The sequence below is a fragment of the Elephas maximus genome, chromosome 2 (assembly GCF_024166365.1).
Source record: "Elephas maximus indicus isolate mEleMax1 chromosome 2, mEleMax1 primary haplotype, whole genome shotgun sequence".
Lineage (NCBI taxonomy): Eukaryota > Metazoa > Chordata > Mammalia > Proboscidea > Elephantidae > Elephas > Elephas maximus.
Genome location: NC_064820.1, coordinates 87,310,661 through 87,337,762, shown reverse-complemented (window position 1 = coordinate 87,337,762; position 27,102 = coordinate 87,310,661). Strand labels below are relative to the sequence as shown.

The window sequence follows — 27,102 nt, the reverse complement described above, 5'->3', positions numbered from 1 at the left end:
AGACTGAAGAACTACTGACGCCTTTAAATTGTGGTGTTGGCGAAGAATAATGAATACACCATGGACTGCCAAAAGAACAAACAAATCTGTCCTGGGAGAAGTACAACCAGAATGCTCCTTAGAAGCAAGGATGGTGAGACTGCATCTTACATACTTTGGACATGTTGTCAGGAGGGATCAGTCCCTGGAGAAGGGCATCATGCTTGGCAAAGTACAGGGTCAGTGGAAAAGAGGAAGACCCTCAACGAGGTGGATTGACACAGTGGCTGCAACAATGAGCTCAAGCATAACAACGATTTTAAGGATGGTGCAGGACTGGGCAGTGTTTCATTCTGTTGTGTACAGGGTCGCTATGAGTCCTGACTAGACAGCAACTAACAACAACATAGAATATACATACCATGAGGGCAGGTCTCTTGACTTTCCTTATTCCTGGCTGTATCCCAGCACTGGATCAGGGTCTGGCACATAGTAACTGATCAATAAATATTTGCTGAATTAATGGTATAGATGAAAGTTTGTATTTCTTTTTTCCCCACTCAGCATTATAATATAAACATATAGGATCGCTATGAGTTGGAACCGACCCCATGACAAGGTTTTTTTTTTGTTTGTTTATATTGATAAAGTCATCATTATGCATATGGAAGGGAAAGAGGCCCCAGATAAATAAGGCATTACTGAAAAAGAAGAATAAAGTGGGAGGCCTTACTTTACCTGATTTTAGAACCTATTATACCACCACAGTAGTCAAAACAGCCTGGTACTGGTACAACAGATACATGGACCAATGAAACAGAATTGAGAATCCAGATATAAATCCATCCACATATGACCAGTTGATATTTGACAAAGGCTCTAAAACAGTTAAATGGGGAAAAGATAGTCTTTTTAACAAATGGTGCTGGCATAACTGGATGTCCATCTGCAAAAAAATGAAACAAGACCCATACCTCACTCCATGCACAAAACTAACTCAAAATGGATCAAAGACCTAAATATGAAATCTAAAACAATAAAGATCATGGAAGAAAAAATAGGGACAATGTTAGGAGCCCTAATACATGGCATAAACAGTATACAAAACATTATAAAGGATGTAGAAGAAAAACTAGATAACTGGGAGCTCCTAAAAATCAAGCACCTATGCTCATCCAAAGACTTCACCAAAAGAGTAAAAAGACCACCTACAGACTGGGAAAAAGTATTTAGCTATGACATTTCTGATCAGCTCCTGATCTCTAAAATCTACATGATACTGCAAAAACTCAACTGCAAAAAGACAAATAACCCAATTTAAAAATGGGCAAAAGATATGAATAGACACTTCACTAAAGGAGACATTCAGGTAGCTAACAGATATATGAGGAAATGTTCATGATCATCAGCCATTAGAGAAATGCAGATCAAAACTACAATGAGATTTCATCTCACTCCAACAAGGCCGGCATTAATCCAAAAAACACAAAATAATAAATGTTGGAGAGGCTGTGGAGAGATTGGAACACTTCTACACTGCTGGTGGGAATGTCAAATGGTACAACCACTTTGGAAATCGATTTGGTGCTTCCTTAAAAAGCTAGAAATAGAACTACCATACGATCCGGCAATCCCACTCCTTGTAATATATCCTAGAGAAATAAGAGCCTTTACACGAACAGATACATGCACACCCATGTTTATTGCAGCACTGTCTACAATAGCAAAAAGATGGAAGCAACCAAGGTGCCCATCAACAGATGAATGGATAAATAAATTATGGTATATTCACACAATGGAATACCATGCATCGATAAAGAACAGTGAGGAATCTGTGAAACATTTCATAACATGGAGGAATCTGGAAGGCATTATGCTGAGTGAAATTAGTCAGTTGCAAAAGGACAAATATTGTATAAGACCACTATTATAAGAACTTGAGAAATAGTTTAAACTGAGAAGAAAACATTCTTTTGTGGTTACGAGAGCGGGGAGGGAGGGGAGGTGGGAGAGGGGCATTCACTAATTAGATAGTAGAGAAGAGCTACTTTAGGTAAAGGGAAAGACAGCACACAATACAGGGGAGGTCAGCACAATTGGACTAAACCAAAAGCAAAGAAGTTTCCTGAATAAACTGAATGCTTCGAAGGCCAGCGTAGCAGGGGCAGGGGTCTGGGGACCATGTTTTCAGGGGACATCTAAGTCAGTTGGCATAATAAAATCTATTAAGAAAACATTCTGCATCTGGGCGTCTGGGGTCTTAAACACTAGCAAGCAGTCATCTAAGATGCATCAGTTGGTCTGAACCCACCTGGATCAAAGGAGAATGAAGAACACCAAAGACACAAGGCAATTACGAGACCAAGAAACAGAAAGGGCCACATGAACCAGAGACTACATCATCCTGAGACCAGAAAAACTAGATGGTGCCCGGCTACAACTGATGACTGCCCTGACAGGGAACCCAACAGAGAACCCCTGAGGGAGCAGGAGAGCAGTGGGATGCAGACCCCAAATTCTCATAAGACCAGACTTAATGGTCTGACTGAGGCTAGAAGTACCCCAGTGGTCATGGGCCCCAGACCTTCTGTTGGCCCAGGACAGGAACCATTCCCGAAGCCAACTCTTCAGACATGGATTGGACTGGACAGTGGGTTGGAGAGGGATGCTGGTGAGAAGTGAGCTTCTTGGATCAGGTGGACACTTGAGTCTATGTTGGCATCTCCTGCCTGTAGGGGAGATGAGAGGGTGGAGGGGGTTAGAAGCTGGCAAAATGGACACGAAAAGAGAGAGTGGAGGGAGAGAGCGGGCTGTCTCATTAGGGGGGAGTAATTGGGAGTGTGTAGCAAGGTGTATATGGGTTTTTGTGTGAGAGACCGATTTGATTTATAAACTTTCAGTTAAAGCACAATAAAAATTGTTAAAAAAAAAAAAGTCATTGTTATAATTTTACTGGTTGCAGGATATTGTACTAAGATGATTAACCTCAAGGTATTTAAGCATTCCTCTACTGTTGGTCATTTAAAAGTACTACCAGCTTTTACCCTGCTAACTCAGAACTGAAGCCACTCCTGAAGTCCACCTTTGAGCCAAAGATCAGACAAACCTATAAAACAGACAGTAACACATGTGAGGAATGTGTTTCTTAGTTCAATCAAGTATACTAGACTAAATGGGCAACACCTGCCCAAAAGCAAATATAAGAAGTCAGAAAGGGACAGGAAAACTGGATGAATGGACACTGAGAACCCAAGGTGGAAAGGGAAAGGGGGAGAGTGCCGACACATTGTGAGGATTGCAACTAATGTCACAAAACATTTTGTATGTAAAATTTTTGAATGAAAAACTAGTTTGCATTGTAAACTTTCACCTAAAACACACACATACGAAAAAGTATTAACAGTTTTTAAACAATGCCTGGGACAAAGTAGTTTCAATGTAAGCTGTAACAATTTTTCTCCTTTTGAACTATTTCTTTTTGATAAATTCCCAAGAGAGTGGAATTACTAAATCAAAGAGAAAAATAACTGTTTAAATTCAAGTCAGAAGAACTAGGATCCCACCACATGAAGGTTCTCCCTGGGGTATGGGAATATGAAGCTATGGGATTTTAGAAATAGATGTATAATAGTGTATAATCCTTTTAATATGCTTTTGGATTTGGTTTGCTAGTATTTTGTTGAGGATTTCTTCATCATATTCGGAAGTGATATTGGTTTTCCTTTCTTGTGGTGTCTTTTCTGGCTTTGGTATCAGGGTAATTTTGGCCTCCTAAAATAAGTTAGGAAATGTTCCCACTTCTTATATTTTTTGAAAGAGTTTGAGAAGGTTTGATGTTAATTTTTTCTGTAAATGTTTGTTAGAATTCACCAGTGAAGCCACCTGGTCCTGGACTATTTTCTGTTGGGAGGTGTTTATAACTAATTTGGTTTCTTCATTTGTTACAGGTCTGTTGATATTTTCTATTTGTTCTTGAGCCAATTTAGCTAGTTTGTGTGTTTCTAGGAATTTGTCCCTTTCATCTGGATTATCTAATTTGTTACCCCTGACAGTGCAGTGGTTAAGCATTCAGCGGCTAACCAAAAGGTCAGCGTTTCAAATCCACCAGCCACTCCTTGGAGACATTCTGGGGCAGTTCTACTCTGTCCTGTAGGGTTGCTATGAGTCAGAACCCTCTTGACGGCAACTTTTTTTTTTAAATATAATTTGTTAGTGTACAAACATTCATAGTGTTTTCTTATAATCTTTTTTATTTCTGTAGGGGCAATAGTAATGTCTCCATTTGCTTATCTGGGAATGCATTAATTTTGTCCTCATTTTTGAAGGACAGTTTTGCCAGATATAGAATTTTTGGCTTATAGTTCTTTTTTTTTCAGCACTTTAAATATGTCATCCCACTGCCTTCTGGCCCCATGGTTTCTGAGGAGAAATTGTATTTAACCTTATTGAGGATCCCTTGTACGTGACAATTCACATTTCTCACTGCTTTCAAGGTTCTCTCATTGTGTCTATGGTTTTCAAGAGTTTGATTAAATCATGTGTCTTGGTGTGGATGTCTTTGAATTTATCCAACTTGGAGTTCATTAAGCTTCTTGGATATGTAGATTCACACCTTTTGTCAAATTTTTTGGCCATCATTTTTTCAAATATTCCTTCTTCCTCTTTGTCTCTCTTCTCTTCCTGGGACTACCATAATGTATATATTGCTCCTCTTGATGGTGTCCCACAAGTCCCTTAGGCTGTGTTCACTTTTCTTCAGTCCTTTTTCTTTTTGCTCCTCAGGGTTAATATTTCAATTGGTCTATCTTCAACTTTGCTAATTCTTTCTTCTGCCAGTTCATATCTGCTGTTGAACCCTCGCGGAGAATTTTTTTCTTTAATTCAGTTATTAAACTTTTTGACTCTAGTATTTCTATTTGGTTTCTTTTAAAATTTCTAACTTTACTGTAATTCTAATTTTGTTCATGTACCATTTTCTTGGTTTCCTATAGCTTTTTGTCCATGTTTTCCTTTAGCTGTTTGAGTATATTTAATACTTCTGCTTTAAAATCTTTATGTAGTAAGTCCATTATCTGGGCTTCCTGGGGATGATTTCTGTTGCTTTACTTTGCTTTTTTGATTGGGCCATCCTTTTTTGTATGTCTCATGATTTTTTTATTGAAAATTTAACATTGGAATATTACAATGTGGTGACTTTGTAAATTAGATTCTTCCCTTCCTCAGAGTTTGCTTTTTCTTTTTTAATATTATTATATTTTTTAATTATTGAAGGCTGTTGTAGTCCACGTGTTTAGTGACTTTCCCTACCCATTTGCAAAGACTGCCTTTCTGGACATATGTGGACACTGAAGTCTCTGTAGCTTGCGTTCAGAAGTGTTTCAACAGAGATTTCCTTGAATGCCAGGGGAAAAACAAAAACCTCTCTTGGACTTTGCAAATTGAATCTGCATCATAGACCCTTTTTCAACACTTAGTCAGGTTTGCGCTGAGCCTAAGGATCAGCATGAGGTGAAGGCATAAAGTCTTCTCAGGTCATTTCAGACCATGCACCCTGCCCTGGGCATATGAATGGCTTTCTCAATTCTCCCATATACATGATGCTTTTGAAAATCTTACTTTCTGAAAGAAATTCTCTTCTTGAGTCTCTTTCCTGTCTTTAGGTACCTACTGTCTGCCTTAATAGCACTCTTTAGCCCCAGTCAGCTATAGGTGTTACAGCCTTTTGGCACTGTTTACTGCCCCTCCACTCTAGGTGAGTTTTTAGACTGGCCAGAGACAGGCATTTTGCTTCAGTTCTTCAAGCAGCCCCCAGACAAGTTAAAACAGACACACATAATAATTTGCTAATAAACTCTGTTATACTCCATCTAGAGCCAGAATCTAAGCTCCCTTTCTGGTTAGCCACTACCACTTCAAGATGGCCATCCCAAGTCAGGGAGGAAGTGGGGCTCAGGTCTGTAGAAAACCAAACTTTTCTTATCATTTAGATATCTCCTTTTTCATGATTCTGCACTGCTTAGTCGTTGTAATCTTTTTACTGGTTTTCAGAGTTCTGACAAAGTTCATTCTGCCATTTTCTGTTTTTTTTTTTTTTTTTTTTTTGGTGTTTTTATAGGGGAATGGGAATGCGTAGCTTCTCACACTATCATCTCGCTCCATACTCTGCTCATTGTGGTTTTGGTATGCGTTTTCCCTGATTACAAGTGAAGCTGAGTACCTTTTCATATGCTTACTGGTCATCTGTACATCTTATTTGGAGAAATATCTATTTTGATCCTTTTCCCATTTTTGAATTAGGTTAGTTGTCTTATTTTTGAATTGTAAGAATTCTCTGTATATTCTACATAGAAGTCCCTGATCAGATATATTATTTGCAAATATTTTCCCTAATTCTGTGTGTTGTCTTTTCACTTGCTTGATGTTGTTCTTTGAAGCACAGATTTTTAAAATTTTGATAAAGTACAATTTATCTATTTTTTCTTTGTCACTTATGATTTTGAATTTATACCTTAAAAGGTTTTGCCTAATTCAAGGTCAGGAAGATTTACTATTTTCTTCTAAGAAAGACATTGATTTTTACTGGGTAAAATGAAGAACCACTGCAGGGTTTTGCATAGGGCAATAACATTATCTGACATATGTGTGAAAAGGTTAATAGTCTCTGTTTCTCACAAGAAGTTGAACTGAGACACAAATGCTTGTTTTCTTCACTGAATATATCACTTTCTGATTACTATTTTATTGTTTTGTTTATGCATCAGTTAGTGGTCTCCCACACCTAGAATGTAGTCTTCATGTAGGTAGGAACCTTGACTATATGGATCCCTACTATATTCCTAGCGTCTAGATGAATGGCGGCAGTACTGGGCCTGTCAGATGGTGTAAAATATGGAACAGGGATGATGCTGTACAAGCCCAAATTATGGGGACACAGAAGTCAGAATTATGTAGCAGAAGGTGATCTGTAGAGAGAGAACAGTATAGCTATATACAGAAAGGCAAAGACAAGGGGCTGAGGAAGTACCCACCTCAGTGGAACTACTGACTGTAGTCCCAATGAGGCCTATCTAAGCTTTATTTCTGTGAGTTGCCTTTTTCTTTACAAGAAGCCCTATTCTCTTCTCAACCCAATTTTCTGAACTAGCTTAAGTGGTTTTCTGATTCTTGCAACCAGAACTTTGTTTGTAGGGTAGACTCTATTGATCAGAGTGGAACTGATGGAAAAGCTGGTAACATAACAGAACGTAACCTCCCATGATGATGTATCTGAAGGCCATTCTGCTTGAGATGGCTCACATAGTTGTAATTTCTATGAATAGTCTCTCCAAACTATACTTTCAAAACCTAACCCCCTTAGGAAGACTGAGGAACATCAACCATTGCCAAAATATTTGCTTCTTAGAGGTCCATAATCTGGTTTTATCTCGAGGCCCAACACAGTCTCTAATCTCTGCTGAGGTTCTGTGTTTGGCACCTTCTGATGGTGGCATGCTAAGTCTAGCGAGACTATAAATATTAGAATTTCGGTGTTTCAAACAAGCATATCAGGTCTTAAATATTCAAAACAGCACTGTTCTTCCAAATAGTCACCTGGGGAGGTTACCTGACTATTCAACAAATTCAACGACTACTTCTACCGACAATGTTGTAAAGCTGTCACTGGAACTGTTCCTTTGGAACTGTCTTCAGAGCCGGATGAGAAACTAATTATTTTATAGGCACAAATACATTTTTATCAAAGGAAAAATGTATACACATTTTATTCCTCATATTTTGTTTCAAATTATTTTGTTGTTTCAAAATAAATTCACCTTTCACAGGCAACTGTCTGCCAAATTTTGGTCACAGGGACTGGAAAAAGTTTCAAAACCAGCAGTTCCGAAAATATGTTAAGTAATGGCAGTACTGTAAGCATGAGTCTATAATTTTGCTTGTCCCCTGTATCTTCATTAATCTCTTAGTTTCTGCAGACCATTTGTAGTGTAAATATAGCTTTGTCATAAACAAAAATGACAGTAATGACTTAAAGAATTATGATGTGGGTTATTTTCCCTAAGCCTTCATCATTGGTTTGTCTAGTTATATAGTTCACACCTTCATGACCAAAGACATATAAAAGTTAGCTTTCTGATCTTTTATACAAAAACTAAAAGGTTTGGCCTAATTGCAATATCTTCAAAGCTCTGTCATACACTGGTGATGCCTAAAATATATTCAAATATGAATGTGACTCTAATTATTTCAAAAGAAAAATGAAGCCTTCAGAAATCCCACTGGAACCACTGAACTGGAATAATAAAACATAAAGAACTGCATCATAGGAACAGAGTTTAAATAGGGCTTTGTATATACTCCTTTATGAAAACTGAAGCCCCAAAACTTTAACTTGAAATTAAAAGGTGAGCATATATAAATACTCAGTTAAATAACTTTCATGAGCTTGTTATATACCTACATGTTCAGTTCAGGGTATTTCCAATCAGAAATTTTAAGCCACGCTGTTTTTTTGGGGGAGGGGGTAAGGGTCGGGGGAGGTCTGGCCTCAGTCAGAGGAGACATAAGCATATTCGGTCATTCAATTAACAACTTTCTAGTTTCAGACCTAAGATAGGACCAATTTTAACATGCTTAGAAATCTCATTAATCACGTTAAGGCTAAGTAAAAACCCTTGAACACTTGAAAGTTTGAAGTACAATACAAAATAATTTTAGCAGCAACCTATAAAGTGCCATGCCAATGGCGTAGGCATGATAAATTAAAGTCACTCATTTAACAAGTGTTTACTGAGTGCCTACTATGTGCCTGAATCACCATAGAATGATGATACACATTTAAGCTAAAGAAATAGTGTCTTAGTTATCCAGTATTGCTCTAACAGAAATACCACAGATGGGCGGCTTTAATAAACAGAAACAATTTTCTCAGAGTTTAGGAGGTTCAAATCCAAATTCAAGGTGCTGGCTCTAGGGAAAGGATTTCTCCCTCTCTCTGTTCTGGAGGAGGGTCCTTGTCTCTTTTTGAGCTTCTGCTCATGGGCAATCTTCATGTGGGTTAGCATCTGTCCTCCCCCACCTCCTACTTGATAGCTTGCATTTAATCTCTTTTATATCTCAAAACAGATTGACTCAAGATATACACTACACTAATCCTGCCTCATCAACATAACAAAGACAACCAATTGCCAAATGGGATTATAGCCACAAGCATAGGGATAAGGATTTACAACAGGTATTTTTGAGAGACAGAGTTCAATCCATAGCAAATGTCCTGAGTGCAACCTAAAAATGTCAGTGAGAAAAAAAGAGGCATTGGATGAAAATAGAATAATTAAAAAGTATAATCTTTAGCACCTGCCAGTATTATTTAATTTAACATTTTCATATAAAATCTCTCAATTGAATAATAACCTACATGTCAAGTAATCTATATATTACCCAAAATATGCAGCTTTCTAAATTAAATTTCTCAGGGCTATTAGTTTTCATGAATCAAATAACAGCATGAGATATTTCACCAGCACTGCCTAACTCTCACACAAGCACACTGAAGTCACCTTTATCCTTACTGGGTGTGGTTTCACTAAAATTGCACAGCTCCTAAAATGAAGATTAGAGAGAATGTAAATTATTCGGAGTAAGCTTAAGAATAATGTGCTGAATGTGGTCACTAGAAGTAAAAACGAAACCATGGATTTTTCACAATGAAATATGTCATTATTCTATATATTGTCTTCAGCAGAGCTTTAGAGGACATAAAAATTCATGTCATATTCACAGAGAGGCAGAGCTGATGCTCCACCAAAGGGGAAAATTCATTTTTGCTTCAGTGAGAAAATTACATTGTGATATGAAATGAGTGTTAATTGTTCATGTACATTCATATCAGCTACAATGCTGGCTAATTCTGTTAATTTTTTAAATTTATTCCTACATACATGGTTAGCATTTTGTATCTTTATTAATCTTGAAAAAACTGAGTAACAATGTTGAAAATACAGATTACGGCAACTTTTTAACTTATGTATAAAATCAACTAGTTAATTTAGTTGGTATGTTTCTTAAATTTATTAGTAAAGGTATCTGAATGACAGTTTGGTGCAGTTAAAAATAAGCTATAGAGTTTAACCCCTAATTCCATTGTTTTCTATGTGCCCTTGGGTAGACCATTTTGTCTCTCCAAGCGCTCAGTTTTTATTTCTGTACATGAGGATGGTAACGGTTCCTACCTCACAATATTTTTGTGAGGATCAAGATGCACAATTCAGCTTCTAATATTCAAGGGTACAGTGTGCCAAGCCTGGTTTCATATATTAATTCATAATCCTCACAATTCAACGGAGTAGGTATTATTATTATTATCTCGATTTTATTTTTCAAATGATACAAGAGGAAACAGAAAAGTTCAGGAACTTGCTCAAAGTCACACAGTTAAAAAGCAGCAGAGCTAGGAATCAGAACACCAGACCCTACAGTTTTCACCACTGTCCGTCTTTGTTCTGTTACTATTCATAAAGTTTTCATGCAAAATCTGGACAATAAAAAGGAAGACAGAAGAAGAACTGATATATTCGAACTGAAATGTTGGCAAAGAATACTGAATATACCACGGACTTCCAGAAGAACAAACAAATTGATCTTAGAAGAAATACAATCGGGATGCTTCTTAGAAGCAAGAATGACAAAACTTCATCTTGCATACTTTGCACACATCATCAGAAAAGACCAATCGCTAGAAAAGGACATTACGGTTGGTAGAGGGTCAGCAAAAATGAGGGAAATCCTCAATCAGACAGATCAACAAAATAGCCAGAACAATGGACTCAGACATACCAAAGATCATCAAGATGGCTCAGGACTGAGTCTAGTTTCATAGTGTTATACATAAAGTCACCATGAGTGGAGACAACTCCAAGGCACCTAACAACATGTCTTTGTATGCCGGAGCTCTCTGTAAACTACAAAGTGATACCCACACACTAGTTGTGTTGTTATTGCTGCTGCTACTAGTAAAACCCAAAACCAAAACCCACTGCCGTCAAGCCGATTCCAACTCATAGCAACCCTATAGAACAAAGTAGAACTGCCCCAAGAGTTTCCAAGGAGCGCCTGGCAGATTCGAACTGCTGACCTCTTGGTTAGCAGCCATAGCGCTTAACCACTACACCACCAGGGTTTCCTACGAGTAGTCTCCACCGATACTGCCTAACCTAGGTTTTCTTACTATGCATGGCCTGCCCTTAGTCCCATCACTGCATGGACAAATCCCATGTCCAATCAGGGCCTCTCTTAATCATTCCAGCTCAAATTAATATCAGCCTTCTGAAACCTGTGATGCTCTTTACACCTTATGGCCCTTAACAGATAATACTGGTTGCAGTAAATTGCACACCTGTCTTGTCTCCCTCACTAGACTATAAGTTCCTTGAAGGCATCACCTATTTCTGATTTGCCTTATTTGTCTCTGCATTTTGGAAATGTCCTCATGCCTCTGGCAAAAATATTTTCAAATGATTGGATAGATGAAAGTTCAACATTATTTCTAGAAAAATTGGCACAATTTTACTAAGAATAAAGACTGAACAATCAGGATAAAAAATTTATTGATTAAATGCTTTGGATTTATATTAAAAAACCTCCTCATACTTATGTAAATCCATAGCATTAGGCAAATGCATATATAATAGATATAGCATTTCTCAGTATTCAAACATACTTCTGATTTAGGAGAGAAATTCCAAAGTAAGCAGGAGGCAGAGTCCCATGTCCCACCACTAAAACCAAAGGAAACTAAACATCTCCTCAGCTTGTCATTTGACTTTATGAGCTATCCTTCCAATAAGTTTTCCGCTTACCATGGTCAGGTTCAATTATTTGTAACCAAATATTCTTAACTAATACAGCACAAATAGATGGTTTAAAAGTCTAGTTTAATAATTATCTATTTTCAAAATTATCAGCCCAAATTTTAAAATGTTACATTTGTTTAGTAATTTTGAATAGAAAATAAAAATAAAACTTTTTAAAAATTACATGAGAAAGTTTATGTATATTTGTGGGATATACTCAAAGAATTTGGTCTTTATTCCTGGGTGAGGGAGGTAATCTCTAGATTCTTAGAATTTCACCAGTGACTGGAGTCTTCGTTATTCATGAAGGGGCCCCAGATCACAACTACCTCACAGGTTAAGATAATGAGGTGACTCATAGGTGGAGGCTAGCCCGGGCAGAAAGACTCACCACATGATATCAGCCCAACCCCAGGGTAGAAGGGGTGGAGGTTAAGTTCAACCACATGGGCAACGGTTCAATCAATCATGTCTACCTAATGAAACACCATTAAAAATTCTGGACACTGAAGCTCAGAGAGCTTCCTGGTTGGTGACAGACACTGGTGCTTGGGAGGGGGATGTGTCCCTTTTGGGAATAGGGAAGCATCACATTGGGCACCATCTCAGACTTCACTCTACATGTCTTTCATTTGTATCATTTTTTCTGTAGTAAAACTACAATGGTTTCCTAAACTCTGTGAGTCATTCCAGTGAATTATTCAACCTGAGGGGTAATGGGAATTCCCAAATGTGTAGCCAGCAGGTCAGAAGTGAGGGTGTCATAGGGAACCCCAAGTTTGTGGCTGGCATCTGAAGTCTTGGACTGACTTGGCAGTTTTGGAGGACTGTGCCCTTTAACTTCTGAGATCTGACCTAGATCTAGTGGTCAGGCTCAGAGGAAGAAGTCTGCATTTTCAGTTAGTGTTAGAGAGGACATTAAGACTTAGAGTTCGCTTCAGAGAAGGTGGACAAAGAGAAACAATATAATTTTACAATCTGTTTGAGAAATATGCACACAGAGGAGTAATTTTGAGTCACTTAAACTATCCATGCACTATATTAAAAAACTTATACAAATGCAAGTTATCTAGAAGTACATTTACAATCAATCTTCTTGAGGAATTCATGAATCAGGAAATGTCCCAAAGGAAGCAACATATGTTTACAATATACCCCAGACATCAACACTGAGATATCACTAAATCATCAAGAAATCTGAGAAGTTTGGGCCATATTACCAGGTGAATATCTACAACTTTAGGACTCCTGGTTCTAACGTAGAAGACACTCTACTTTTAATCCCATCCAAAGTATTCTGAGGTTTTGATCCTAATCTCTAGGTCTGGTACCTCAGTACTAAGCATTTTGGACCCCTGGCTTCTTTTAACTTTCAATACTCACAGAACATGGACCTATTACTCATGTTTGAACACTCCTAGACCAGCACCTTGACCATCCTTATTCCACATCCAACTAGGTCCCCTTCCAATGGAGAATGCAGCCTTGGCCTTCTCAGCACAGCACATTATATACAGATTTTAAGAACCCTGCTTTGATGATTTTAAAGGAAGAGAAGTGCAATAAACCAGTTTTTCAGCATTCTTTCAAAGCAGACTGATGACTTTTTGTGCTGTGCACACAGTAGGCACTCACATATGTTTTAATGGATGTTTCAAACAGGGCTCATTTTACCAAGATGTTTCTTCTATGTGGACCACAACACAAACATTCATCTGCCCAGGAAAGCTAAAGTATAGTCTCTTGCAGGTAAAAAAATAAATTCACTTACCTCTTACATCATCCTCTTCCAGAACTCTGGATCCATTTAAAATCTGTCCCTTTTTGGGTATGCAGTATGTGTTGCCTAAGTAGCTGCCCCTGTAGTTTTGTTTCACATTTCTTTAACACCTTTCCTTGAAAACATTTTTAAACCAGAGCTTAATTTTTCAATGAAATTCCAGTCCCATTCTATGTTCTAACCCAGCATCTTACTTCTACCCTAATTCCCCACAATGTGTCAAACATTTTCATGGTTCAACAAATAATTCTCATTAAATTTCCTCAATTATTTCAACTCTTCAGTTTGAATATATTTATATTAGTTAAATAATTTTTCATTATTTTTCTTAATAGCTTTCACTGTTTGCTCTTCAAATTTCATTTATTAGAATGAAATCTCCTATTAATCCACCGAAATTCATGTACCATTTCATTATTACGACTTTGGCTAGATCTACTGTTTACATAAATATAGTCAGCACACATGAACTTTCTTAAACCTTCCTTACAATCAAATAAGACTCTAAATTAAATTACCTGTCAAATCATTTTCTATCTTACGCTCATTGTAAAAATTAACTGGAATCATTTTTGCTTAAGTCTTTAAGTACCACTCTAATGCATGTTTTTTTTCCCCCCCGTTCAACAAGCTGTCTTAACTCTCACTGTACTGACAATGATACTTTTTCCCTGAAAATATGTTCTTTCCAGCTTGTTTTCTCTAAGAGATTGTTATTAAAAAATGTAATAATGCTAAGAGCAACCAAAAAACAACAAGCCAAATTCCTATTTTCCTTAAAACATAATTTCTACTCCAGGATATCCCTCACTTGGTTCCACTCACTTTTATTCAATCTCTTTCCCTTTTTTTTTTTTTTTTCTGTTATATAAATAGTCCCCAGCCTCTTCTCATTGCATTATCTCTTCCATAATTTGGCCTCAACCTATCTCTTCGACCATTTCTTCCACAATATATCTTAAGAAAAACCCTGCTCCAAACTGGCCTCTCACAGTTCCCCAGATATGCCGTGATCTACCCAGCCCCACATCTTTGCTCCCACCCTTTTCTCTTTCTGCAACGTGTTTCCCACTATCTTCGAAAAAGTCAATCTGTTAAGTTGCCTTGCAAGTTGTTGAACAAACTATGGATATTCTACTAGTATTCAACAACTTTTTCTAACCTCCTCCATCTTTCCTGTTTTCCTGTCATTTTCTTCTCTGCATTCCAAAGGCTTTCAGTTTCAAACTTTCTTTCCATTGTTTTTCCTTTATCCTGGTTTGGTTCATGCTGCCTTTGAGAAGGACTTCTTTGACTATTTATTTTGTTGTGTTTCTCCATAAGCATTCTTCTGGTTTATAACAGGTGGACAAGTCTTCTACATAAAATATCTAGGCTGTATCTTTAATTTTATATCTATATTCTTATTCTATATCTATATCCTTAATTGTATATCCTTATTACTTGGGCCAGTGACAGAATGGATAATCAGAAAGTACAGAACTTCCACTGCTGAATGGAAGAAATGTTTCCTTTCCTATTAAAAAGCAGCCCTTCTGACTAATTAAAGAAATATGTCAAAACGGTTCCCAAGAAAAACCTGTACGTCAGCTGAAGAATTAAATATTTTGAAAACGAGAGGAACCATTTGGTCTGTTTTTCAGTAGAGATTGTCAACAAAGGAAGAAAGAGAAACAGGGAAGAAATGAATCAGAATTCAAGCTGAAATAAATACAGAAATCTCTAGTTACAGTCTAAGGGAAAAATATTTAAGTTCAGGACTTTGACAAAGCCAAAAGCTATTCTGTATATGTCTAATTTTTACCATATTTCCAATGTTTGCCAGCAGCTTTTGAAAAAAGCTAAACCCCCAAAAGAGAAAACAGGACATAAAAAGGGGATGGCAGGATACAAATAATTTAACAAAGTATCTCCAAAAATTGTGGGCAATTGGGAATATCAATGCAATACTAGGTGGAAATGAACTACAGAAACTACAAAAAAAAGCACTATTCAAATGTAGGTTAGTATTATTATTACTTAACAGAAATGGAACTACCTCTTCCTCAGTGGCAAATGGTATCTCCAGTGTCTCACTACCTCTCCCAAACCTACAGTATCAAGAGTAGTCAGAGAAAAAAAGAATGTTGACATGGACTTATGTCTTCTCTTAAATCCACGTTACCCCCTCGGGAGGAGAGCTCCTCCTGTATGTCCAGGTAGTAGAAATGAGAGGCACTCAAACAGAATGCCATCTCAACTTGCCTATTCACCTTCAAGGATCAACTAAAAATATGTGTTCATAGACATAGGACAGTTGCTTAGGTAGTCTGGATGCCCACTTTTGAATCTTCGGGACTTTCTATCTTCCTCAGTCAACTAGTCCTGCAATCACTGATAACTGACAGACTAAAGAGTAAAGATACATAGTTTGGTCCTGGGTCTCCTGGAGACAAGGGTACTACTTCTTTATAACCCATCATAGCAGTTCAAACTAGCCACCAATACAGTGTTTCAGTCTTTGGGCTCTATTAAGAAATTGTTAGAAATTCTTCATTATTGGTTCATTCAGTTTCAGTCAATAAACGTTCATTGATACTGTGTCATAGCTGATACTGTGGGCATTAAAATGAGTAAGATAAATTAATATATAAAAAACCAAAACCAAACTCGTTGCCATTCAGTCGATTCCGATTCACAGCAACTCTATAGGACAGAGTAGAATTGCTCCATAAGGTTTCCAAAGAGCAGCTGGTGAATTTCAACTGCTGACCTTTTGGTTAGCAGCTGAGCTCTTAACCACTGTGCCACCAGGGCTCGCACGTGTGTGCGTGTGTGTGTGTGTGTATAAATATATATTTACACCCCCCATCACCACACAGCCATGAATAAAGCCTATCATTTTATAGGTATTCAATATTAATTCCCTTCTTCTTTTTTCCGTAGAACCCTAGCTTTCAGCTCAATCTCTGTTATAGTACAACTAGTGCTATAAGATGATATGACATGGGAGTAACAAAAAGCAGGCGGCATTTAGCAACTACGTGGGCAGCAGTTGACCTAGTAAATACTGCACCATATACACATGAATAAGAAGAACTCACAGTCCAGTGGATGTGCATTACAACAAACAGAATAAGATTTCTTCTGGAATCTAAGTTAGCTGATAAAAAGAATGAGTAATATCTGTTTAAATGGAACTACTTGCTACTTGTTTTTCCTAGGAAAAGGTACAGAAAGCCAATTCAGGGCAATGCAGAGAAATTAAATTTTAGTAACATACAGATACAAAAGAAATTCTAAATATCTGTCAAAAACAAGGCAAAGTGAGCTATTTTTGAAGCAATGAAAAAGACCCCTGGGCCAGAAATTTTATAGCTATCTTCTTTCTAGGTCGGAACTTTCTTCGAATGAGACAAAGAAAAATCTGGACCTGGAATAAGAGGGAGGCATTAGGAATCCCTTCCCCACTGACAGAGATTGTTTGTTCAACAAACAGATGAAGGGCCAGAATGATTAGATATCCTAAGAAAGTAGAATGGACTGAGGGGAATGAATGAATTCCAGACAAAAGGGTGACACATTTTTAGAACACCCATTAGGTGAAGCTAGGTAGAAAAGAGAAAATAAATTCTTAGAATACGATAAAAGAAAAAAAATTTTTTTTCATGTTCCTCTACAAGAAAAACTCAGTAGGCTTTGCAAAAAATAACTTTGATATTTTCATGCACCTGTATCAGCACTAAATAAATTGTGGACTGAAAAAAAAAAAATCCTATGCCCATTCTATACAACACAAAATAGATGAGGGGGTGAGGGCAGAGAGCAAAGAATGCCTGTGTATAAAATAAATGACTTGTGTTGGTTTTCCTTTATTAAGCAAATATGAAGGGTATTTCACAATTAGATAAAGAGAGGCCAAGAATACTGTTTTTAAGAAACAGAAAACCATCGTGGAGAAAGGATCTTAGGAAGTCTCTATATGTCATTAAAATATAATTGGACTTGCAGGAACAATTACTGAGCTGAACTGTAAGGGGAGCTGTTGGCACATAAGAGCAAAGCGCACGCATGAGCTCACCCACCGGCTTCAGCAAGACCCACTTCCAGCTAGAAGCGACAGTCATGTTTCAACACCTCTGATTCCCTAATGCCGACAAGCTAAACAACTTGTTTTGTCTCTGGGAGCTCTTCTCTGGTGATTAACTGCTTATGGTGAATACTAATTACAGTATATGAAAGTACAGTACTGAAAAAGTAGGGTCCTATTTCCTCTACCTGCAGCCTCGACATGTCTTTGAATCTAGAAGGTACTGGCTAGAGTCAGTGCAAACCAAAACCAAGAAAGATAATTTCCTTCCCTTGGTAAATAAATATAACTCCTTCTACTTTTTGGTATAGCCCAGCTCACTGACAAGAAACATTCTTTAACCTCTGGGCTCCAAACCAAGTATAATTTCAATAACGTGAGTGTTTTAACTGCTTGTGATAACCATCGGGATAAATCTGCAGGAAGAGTTTGTGAATTAGTGAACTATCGGTGTCCTCAATTCCCCATGTCCCCTGTTGAAAATTTACCCCAAATTGTCAGTTCTTAGGAACTGCACCTCAGATTAAAATCTTCTCACTAGGGAGTCTATGGGAATTTGTTCTTGTGTTTTAAATCCTAAGTGCTTGTTAAACCGCCAACACTGCAAAATTAGAGACCATTAAACAATATAAGGCAGCAAGTGATTAAATCTACCAAATACAGATTCGAAGCAGCTTAAGCTACTTTTTAATTAAAAATAAAATATCACTGGTTAAATTCAGATGTCTTAGCTACCCAGAAGAAGTTAGAAGCCTGTTCAAAATGTAAAATACTACTGATAAGGCCAGAGAGTAAAGGAGAAACAGGGTAAGGGGTGCGTCGCAAAGGGCGTCCTCCTGGTCTCTGAGCCCAGGGTGGCAGGGCTTCACAAGGCTGACCCCGTTTAGTTGGTGGGCATTAAGGAGGAGTCACCAGGCACTGCAGGAGGAGCCTGCATGTGGCTGGTGATTAAATAAGCTGTATTAGCAAAGGCCTCAAAGGAGACAGGGTGTTCCACCTTCATGGCAGGGGGGAAATAAGTTGAGTAACAGCAGTAGAGGAAGTAAAGGCATTCGAGATGTATAGATGGCCAAAGGAAATACTCATGCTATTTTTAAACAGAGCTTAAGCTAATTGATAAACGGTTCTTGAAATAATGATTAGGTTTCGGGGAGAAAGGCATTGGAGCTTTTCAGTTAATGGGATCACTTGAAATAGGAAGGGATTTGTAGTGTAAATGTAGAAGTAAATAAACATTGTAGCTTTAAGTTGTTCCTACTTGTTTGAAAAAAAGGGCTAGGGGGCTTAGTCAACCTTGGGCAGGATGCCAAGAATCTGAAGATCAGACTTAAGGCTGGGATGATATCATTCACTCTGAAGTCTTGATACTCTTTCTGAAGCATGAGAAAATTTACTGGTAAAACCTTACCTCACCCACAGTTTTCTTATTTTTAACTCTTATTTTTTTTTTTTCTTCTCAAGAATAATTTTCCAAATATGTGTTCTGCCTTCTATGTAAATGTTATGAATTTACTTTTAGCATCAGACATGGTCTTACCTAAAAAGCTTGCCCTGAAGTAAAGCACAGGCACTTGGTAGCTACAGGAATACAAGACATGATACTCGTATTTAATCACTTCCGATGCCGCTGCAGTCTCGAGCACTTCAAAATCATCAAGGGGCAGCTCTAAAGCCTCCTGAAAAAAAGCAAAAATGAAAAAATGTGTTTGTCAATAAAAAAGTATACTAACACAGACAGGGAAAGAAACTGAGATTTTCATCCTGCAGAGTAACAGTTAAATAAATATAGGGAAATGAGGTAAGGAAAAGGGAGTTTCCCGTATCAATGTTTAACGTTTGAATACTGGGTAAATAATAAAACCAGAAAACATTAGCGTTCCAGATTGTTTCTGAGAGACAAAGCAGACACAGGAAGGCAGAAAGCAAAAAGATCTACTTCAACAGCAACTCTAAAAAATCTTTATCGTACAATTTTAGCAACAAGATGATAGCTATACAAGCTACCTTCTTCCCTACCTGTGAAAGCTAAAAACATCCTAACAATTGAACAAGAGGCTGTGAAATGTCCCTAAAGATTCTATTGTACTTGCCAAAAGATGATTCTATTGTACTTGCCAAAAGATGATTCATTGTGTGCTGAACAATTCCCAGTTCCATTTTGAATAAGAAAGTTATTTTGCAAGAGGTTGAGTTTGTTAGGTACAGCTCAAAAGATGAGCTGAATCTGTTTTTTTTTTTTTTTTTTGCGAGTGTGCTGTTTTTGGTATATTTCTACAATAAATCCTGATTTATAATAGAGTAGATGGCAAATATTAATGTTCAACTTAAGCAGGGCTCTGTAAGCAGAGATAGTTATAGTCATCTCTCTTTTCAGCAAATCGCTCTAAGTTGATTTTTTATTATGTCTGGGGGTTTCTGAAGAATGTGTCTTATTGTTTGAAAGCAATTAACAGAACACGCCGAGTCAGAATCTGATTCCCTTCACATTCACGTATTTATTTGGGTTGAAGAATTTCCTTTGAAATTAAATTAGTAAAAGGAATGAAGCTGGTTGGTGTGGCTCGTTGCGACCTCTCATTAAGACAGTTACAACAACAATAAACAATTGGAAAGAGCCACAGGATAGATTTCAAATTTTATCAATATAAAATAAGGTTTCCCTTGGAGATAAGTAAAACCACTGACTACTTCCTAGATTTGTATCTCCTTTACTAATTCCCTGCTCACAGTCAATTCACTGGGGAGACTGTAATATATAAATCGCCATCGGAAAGGTTTGAAAAATAGTTTGCACAAAACTCCAGATTATGCCATCAATTCAACACAATGAACTAAATAATCAGAGAGAAATCACTGAAATAAACATTCCAGACACAGAAAATTAATACAGTAGTAAGAAAGGATTTTTGTTTGTTCATTTTTTCTTTTTTCTTAAATTTTCATTAGGCATAGGTATCTATGGGAACCCTAGTGGCATAGTGGTTAAGTGCTATGGCTGCTAACCAAGAGGTCAGCAGTTTGAATTGCCAGGCGCTGTTTGGAAACTGTATGGGGCAGTTCTACTCTGTTCTATAGGGTTGTTATGAGTCGGAATCAACTCCATGGCAGTGGGTTTTTGTTTTTGTTTTTGGTTAGGTATCTATAGCTTCTTTTACAGCAATTCCTTTAACCTAATCCTTTCTTTTTGGCCAAAGATTGAATTGTCTAGCATTTATAATTTCTTTTCTTTTTGAACATGATAAAATCACTACATCTTTGTGATAAGAAAGAATTGCAAATATTACATAAGTACATAAAATGAGAAATTAAATTCTCCTCATGCCACATACCTCAGATTTGTAACCATTTTTAATAGGCCAGTGTGTTTTTTCCTGAGAATTTTTTTTTTTTTTGGCACAAAAACATACCTCTGATTAAATCATTCTGCATATACACGTGTTCCTAGACTCGATCTTTTCACTCAAGGACATCCTGCGTGCCCATGTGCTACCATGTCAGTGCTGTACACTTTGCCCTTTCTTTGATGGCTTCGCAGCATTCCATAGTATGCCTAAGCTGCCGTCTGTTTACTATTTCCGTATTATTAGATACTTTGGGTTGATTATAATTTTCTGCTACTACAAACAATGTTGCTATGAATATCTTTGCACACTTCTGTTTTTCTATGGTACAGATTCCTAAGAGGGGAATTACTGGACCAAACTTTGTATTCCCCAACGTGCATTTTAACTTTCAGTAGATCCTGCCAATCTCTCCTCAGAAAAAGCTTATGTCAATTTATATTCACAGGAATAATGCCTGAGTATGTACATTTCCCATATCCCATAAACACTGAATATTATTTGTGTTTTTAATTTTTGCCAACTGATGAGTTTAAAAATGTCAATTTTGTTGTTTCTGCTTCCTTGATTACCAGTGAGTGTGAACATCTATCTACTTATAAGTTCATTGGTAATGTATGCTCTTCTGTGATTTGCCTATTCTTACCCTTGGCCCATTTTTCTGATATTTAGTTTGTTTGCATTTTTGCTTCTGAATTATATAAATTGTTTGTATATTAGAAATAATAACCTATAATTGGCGACAAATATGTATGTATATGTACAACAGAAGAAAACACTGCCCAGTCCTGCGCCAGCCTCACAACTGTTGCTATGCTTGAGCCCATTGTTCCAGCTACTGTGTCAATCCATTTCACGGAGGGTCTTTCTGTTTTTTGCTGACCCTTTACCAAGCATGATGTCCTGCTCCAGGGACTGGTCCCCCCTGATAACATGTCCAAAGTAGGTGAGACAAAGTCTTGCCATCCTTGCTTCTAAGGAGCATTCTGGCTGTACTGCTTCCAAGATAGATTTGTTCGTTCTTCTGGCAGTCCACGGTGTATTCAATATTCTTCACCAACACAATAATATATGTGTGTGTGTGTATATGTATATATATATATATACACACACACACATACAATCATGTACATATAAATATATAAATACACATATATATGTATTTTTTTTTTTTTTATGTATATACACACATACATATATATGTAGTATGTATGTGTATCTCAATCGCCCATGGAAGCAGTAGCCAAGAAACCAAATGATGTATTGCATTGGGCAAATCTGCTGCAAAAGACCTTTAAAGTGTTAAAAAAGCAAAGATGTCACTCTGAGGATTAAGGTGTGCCTGACTCAAGCCATGGTATTTTCAATTGGCTCATATGCATGAGAATGCCGGACAATGAATAAGGAAGACAGAAGAAGAATTGATGTATTTGAGATGTGGTACTGGGAAAGAATATTGAATATACTACGGACTGCCAGAAGAACAAACAAATCTGTCTTGGAGGAAATACACACAAAATGCTCCTTAGAAGGAATAATGGCAAGACTTCATCTCACATGCTTTGGACATGTTATCAGGAAGGACCAGTCTCTGGAGAGGACACCATGCTTGTAGTAGAGGGTCAGCAAAAAAGAGGAAGACCCTCAATGTGATGGATTGATACAGTGGCTGCAACAATGGGCTCAAGCATAACAATTGTGAGGATGGCGCAGGACCAGGCAGTGTTTCGTTCTGTTGTACATGGGGTTGCTATGAGTTGGAAATGACCTGACGGCACCTAAGAAAAACAACAACAAATATATATATATATATATATAAATTATATATATATAATTTAAATTATATATATATAACATAAATTATATACATATAATTTAAATTTAGATCATTAATCCACCTGAAATTTATTTTTGTATATAGTGTGAGGCCAGAATTTTTCCCAGATGATTTCTAATAATCCATCTTTTCCCCATTGATTTTTAATGCCACCTTTACCATAAACTAGATGTGTGTGTGTGTCTGTGTATTTATTCTCTATTCTGCTCTATTGAGCTATTTCTTCATTGATCAATACTGTCCAATAGCAAGTGAATACTGAATATAAAACTGAAACTGCAGAAACAGACTGCCTGAGACCCAGGCCTGCTAGGGAGTATGAAATGCCTGGAAAGAATGTCCTTCATCCAAGCTCAAATTAAGCACTCAGGAATATGCTGGAGTTGATACCAGGTACTTGCACCTGATGATCAGTTAGGAATAGATCCAGATTGCCTGGAACAGTTAGGAGGCCCAAGAAATAGGAGGGAGGGGAGCAGAACAAACTTCTGGAAGAGCCTGTTAGAATTCTCACTCCATTCACTGTTCACAATGACAGTTGAGTGCCTTTGTGGGATTTGAAGGCCAAGGGCGCTTATCCTATAGTTAGGAGTGCTGCTGTGTCACCCTGGTCTCTTGCTCTGGGTAATCTTCTACGTGTAGAGATGATTTGGCATCCTTCACTCATATTAAATGAATTTGAATCTTTAGCCTGTATACGTTCAGAAATTTCCATTATGGGCACCTTTGTGATGCTCATGCATATATTAATCCTTGAAGTTATGCAATTTGGAAATCTTAGACTTCTATGTATTTTCTGCTTCTCTTTCCAGTTAAAAGTGCCAGATGGCTTTAGAACTTCAAGACTAAGGTTCTTGTCTTACTCATCTCTGTGTTCCCAGAGGCTCTAGCACAGAGCTGAGAACACCTTTTCTATTTCAGTCTGTAGATCTGTTTGTTCCCATCAAAGTGTATTATAACAAACTTCACAGGTAATTTACCAGCAATATTTCTACCCCAAAGTCTGAAAATAAGTAAATGGAGGAGTAAAAATGCAAAAGATCACCAAAAAAAAAAAAAAAGGCAAATAGGCACATGAAAAGATGCTTAACATTATTAGCCATCAAATTAAAGCACAATAAAATATCACTAACCATCTATCGGAATGGTTATGATAAAAAAAATAATACCAAATGCTGCTTAAGATGAGGATAAACTAGGTCACTTGTATGTTGCTGTCTGGAATGTAAAATGGTACTATTACTCTGAAAAAGTTTAGCACTTTCTTATAAAACTAAATATGATGCAATTACCACATGACCCAGCAATTGCACTCTGGGCATTTACCCTAGAGAAATGAAAACATGTTCACACAAAAACCAGTATATAAATATTCATACCAGTCTTATTCATAACAGTCAAAAACTTGAAATAGCTCAGGTGTCTTTCAACAGATGAATGGTTAAACAAACTGTGGTACACTCATATCATGCTATTTGGCAATAAAAAGCAACAAAGTATAGATAGATGCACCTTGGAAGAATCTTCAGGTAATTATGCTGAGTAATAAATGCCAGTCCCAAAAGGCTGCATACTGTATGTCCCATTTATATAACATTTTTGAAACGAAAAAAGGGAGAACAGATTAGTTGGGGGGAGGGGCTGGAGAGAAGTGAGTGTGGTTATAAAAGAGCAATATGAGGGATCCTTGTAGTGATTGAATCGTCGTATCGTCACTGTGGTGGTGAATATGTGAACCTACACGTGATAAAGTTGTATAGAACTAAATACACGTACACACACATACACTCACAAATGAGTCCAAGGAAAACTGGAAAAATCTGAATATGACCAGTGAGTTGCTTCAATTTCAATATCCTAATTGTGATACTCTACTGTAGCTTTGTCAGATGTTACCGTTGGGGGAACATGGGTAAAGAGTGCATGGGATCTCTCTACATTATTTCGTACCACTGCATGTGAACCCACAACTATCTCAAAACTTCAATTAAAAAATGCAAAGGAAAAAATGGTGAGGCATTTTTGAGGCTGTTAAAAAATTAAATAAAATTTCTAAGACCTCAAGGTGCTAATAGTACAGATGGAAGAGGCGTCATGTCAATAAAGGCAGTGTAATGTCTGGGATTTGCTTTAAATAATACAGGGCAGGGGTAAGTAGATGGAGGTGTGAAGGGGCAGGAATAGTCATGGATTGATGGCTGTTGGGTTTGCATGTTGGGTCCATGGATGTTCATTATACTATTCTGTCCACTTTTGTGAAAATTTTAAATGCTCCAAAAGAAAATTTAAAAACTGTTTAAAAGGTTAACAAAAAAAGTATGTGAAACCACATTACAGTACACAGAATTATAGAACTCTAATGGTCAAAGGAACTTGGGATCTTTTCATCTAACCCAACACTTTAAACTAGTAGATATGAATAATACGGCCTATAAAGGTTAGTGGTTTATGCAGCATAGTTAGAGGCACAGGTAGACCTAGAACTCATGTCTACTGACATTCAGACCCCTCATCTTTATACCGTAGTATGCTACTTTCTAACTATTACTGTATGTAATTTGAACTGATGTTCTGGACGCATAATATTAACATTAACATTTTGAGAAAGTTTGTTAATATTTTATTATTTTTCTTTCATTATGTGATTTTAAAAGGAATTGGATATATTTAACTTGATATTAAGAGTTAGTAGAAAAAAGAAGTCACATATACATTTATTTTCCTCAGAATGTTACTATTTCATTAAATGAGAAGATACCTGTGTTTAGAAAATTACATCCATTCAAGTAGCTAAAAGATTAAGTGGTTCACATTAAAATTATAGAAACCGGGGGGCGGGGCCAAGATGGCGGACTAGGTGGACACTACCGCGGATCCCTCTTGCAACAAAGACTTGGAAAAACAAGTGAATCGATCACATACATAACAATCTACGAACTCTGAACAACAAACACAGACTTAGAGATGGAAAACGAACAAATACAGGCAGACAGCGATCGTTTTCAGAACTAGGAGCCAGCGTACGAGGCAGGTGACATTCGGAGCCTGATCTGGGGCAGAGCCCAGGGGGGCAAACGGCACAGACAAGGGGCCCAGCCCTACCCCCCCGAACCCATTCCGGGAGGGAGTCTAGCTGGTTGGCACGGGCGGCGTAGCGGCGCAGCCGGAGGGAGAAGCACCCGGGAGGCAGTGACTGATCTTGGAGCGGGGAGAGCAGTGTCCCAGCCGGGGAGCCGTCCCGCCGGGAGTTTGGCGGGAAGCGCGCGTGGCGCGAGCGTGGGGATCAGCTATATTTCCCTAAAGCGATCCTGGAGCGGGGCCCACACATTCGTGCGGGAGACGCCCACCCAGTTCGCGCGAGCGGTGCGGCGCACCAGAGGGAGAAGTCCCCAGGAGGAAGTGACTGGTCTCGGAGCGGGGAGAGTAGCGTCCCAGCCAGGGAGCCATCCCGCAGAGATTTTGGCGGATGGGGACGGAGCGTGAACGCGGGAATCAGCTCTATATTCTGTGGTGCTACACTCCTAGCTCTCTGATCCCTCCCCCACCCTCCCCAGGCGGCTCCATTAACATCCGAATACCCTGAGCCAGAGGGAGAATTCAGATAGGGATCTGACTGCATTTTTTTATAGCAGATTACCTGGAAAATCTAGTTTCCCAGTGGTGGCTCAGAGACAGCAGTCCATATCAAACCACATAAAGAAACAGACCATGACAGCTTCTCCAACCCCCCAAACAAAAGAATCAAAACCTTTTCCAAATGAAGATACAATCCTGGAATTATCAGATACAGAATATAAAAAACTAATTTACAGAATGCTTAAAGATATCCCAAATGAAATTAGGCTAACTGCAGAAAAAGCCAAGGAACACACTGATAAAACTGTTGAAGAACTCAAAAAGATTATTCAAGAACATAGTGGAAAAATTAATAAGTTACAAGAATCCATAGAGAGACAGCATGTAGAAATCCAAAAGATTAACAATAAAATTACAGAATTAGACAATGCAATAGAAAGTCAGAGGAGCAGACTCGAGCAATTAGAATGTAGACTGGGACTTCTGGAGGACCAGGGAATCAACATCAACATAGCTGAAAAAAAATCAGATAAAAGAATTAAAAAAATGAAGAAACCCTAAGAATCATGTGGGACTCTTTCAAGAAGGATAACTTGTGAGTGATTGGAGTCCCAGAACAGGGAGGGGGGAGAGAAAACACAGAGAAAATAGTTGAAGAACTCCTGACACAAAAC

The 27,102-nt window shown here is 37.7% G+C and overlaps 1 protein-coding gene across 11 annotated transcripts in view; it reads right to left on the bottom strand.

Annotated features, from left to right (window-relative positions):
* The window catches only part of ATG10 (autophagy related 10), a 421,428-nt gene that overhangs the window by 148,530 nt on the left and 245,796 nt on the right, over positions 1-27,102 (bottom strand). For all 11 annotated transcript variants that reach the window (XM_049867036.1, XM_049867061.1, XM_049867030.1 and 8 more), the window contains one exon: positions 19,212-19,350. In XM_049867036.1, the coding sequence (XP_049722993.1) occupies positions 19,212-19,350 (139 nt within the window). The remainder of the gene's footprint in view (positions 1-19,211; positions 19,351-27,102) is intronic.